Source organism: Lipotes vexillifer, unplaced genomic scaffold (genome assembly GCF_000442215.2).
Source record: "Lipotes vexillifer unplaced genomic scaffold, Lipotes_vexillifer_v1.1 scaffold1261, whole genome shotgun sequence".
Lineage (NCBI taxonomy): Eukaryota > Metazoa > Chordata > Mammalia > Artiodactyla > Lipotidae > Lipotes > Lipotes vexillifer.
The window spans coordinates 36,743-38,276 of NW_006796548.1; the positions used below are offsets into that span (position 1 = coordinate 36,743).

General features: G+C 44.7%; 1 protein-coding gene across 1 annotated transcript in view; it reads right to left on the reverse strand.

Moving 5' to 3' along the window:
* The window catches only part of SNRNP40 (small nuclear ribonucleoprotein U5 subunit 40), a 38,202-nt gene that overhangs the window by 34,921 nt on the left and 1,747 nt on the right, over positions 1–1,534 (reverse strand). The window contains 1 exon segment of the mRNA XM_007468643.1: positions 605–633. Within this exon segment, the coding sequence (XP_007468705.1) occupies positions 605–633 (29 nt within the window).

The following is a 1,534-nucleotide window of genomic DNA, read 5'->3' on the forward strand; positions in this document are numbered from 1 at the left end:
CCAGTGTCTATCTGTTATACTAACTCTCTTCCTCCCTCACTGTGCTCCCATCCCATACCCAACTTTTATTTATTTAGTTAGTTTTTAAATTCGAGCGCTCAGTTGCCTGCTTGCCTCCTTTCAAGTCTGACCTCATTTCTTAGGCTGAGTGCCCATATTTTTGTCTTATCATTGTCCGACATCATTTTTTAAAAATTAATTAATTAATTAAATTATTTATTTTTGGCTGCGTTGGGTCTTCGTTGCTGTGCGCAGGCTTTCTCTAGTTGCCGTGAGCAGGGGCTACTTTTTGTTGCAGTACGCGGCTTCTCATTGCAGTGGCTTTTCTCGTTGTGGAGCATGAGCTCTAGGCGCGTGGGCTTCAGTACTTGTGGCATGCGGGCTCAGTAGTTGTGGCTCACGGGCTCTAGAGTGCAGGCTCAGCAGTTGTGGCGCGTGCGCTTAGTTGCTCCGCAGCATATGGGATCTTCCTGGACCAGGGCTCGAACCCATGTCCCCTGCATTGGCAGGTGGATTCTCAACCACTGCATCATCAGGGAAGCCCTATACCCAACTTTTAACTGTTCAATCACATTAAACTAATTTCTGCCTCAGGATCTTTTACGCTTGCTGTTGCCCCTGACAGGAACCCCCCTCCCCTAGATCTTCCTATGTGTGGCTCCTTTCAAATGTTTCCTCTTCAGAAAGTCTTTCCTGGAACACTCAAGCTCAAGCAGCACCCTACCTCCCCTCTGCATTCTATCAACCCTACTGTATTCTCTCACAGCACCTATCACTATCTGAAATTACCTTCCTTATATGTTTGTTTACATTTTGTTTCCCCTGGCCTGCCACTAGAAAAGCTCTTTGAGTGCTGGAACCTTACCAGTGTAATTCTACACTGTTTTCCCAGTTTCTAGTTTGATGAATGAATGACTGAACTAAGCTTTCCCAAAACCCTGCAGGGTACAGTTATTAAGCAAAATAGCTTTGATTATGGTCTTGGACATTAAGCCTAGGCTTGGGCAATTCAAAGAAACCTGAGCTGATATTCTTACTTGTCAGATAGAAGAACAAGTACACTATTAATAATCCCCAAATCTCTTCAGTTTTCCAGCTTACTCATTTACTCAAAAAATACTACGTGCCAGGCACTGTTCTACGCACTGATAAAACAGGATTGAACAAAATAAACAATGGAGCTTGTGTTCTGGTGGGAAGGAGGGTCAGAAAGGAGGGAGGGAAGGCAGAAACAAGTAAAACATATAGATGGTGGTATGTGCTATGGAGAAAAGCAAAGCAGCAATGTGGGCTAGTGAGCACAGGGTATTGCAATTTAAAATAGGCTCATCAAGAAAGCCTTCACGGAAAAAGTGATACTTGAGCAGAGGCTGGGAGGAGTTGAGTGTGTAAACCATGTGGACATTTGGAAGAAGAGTAAATCCGTAGGGGGAGTAGCAAATGCAAAGGCTTTGTGGCAGGAGCATGGAAGCCAGTGTGCCTGGAGCAGGGTGAGCAATGGGAAATTGGTAGTTCAGAGAGATCAAGGGAAAGA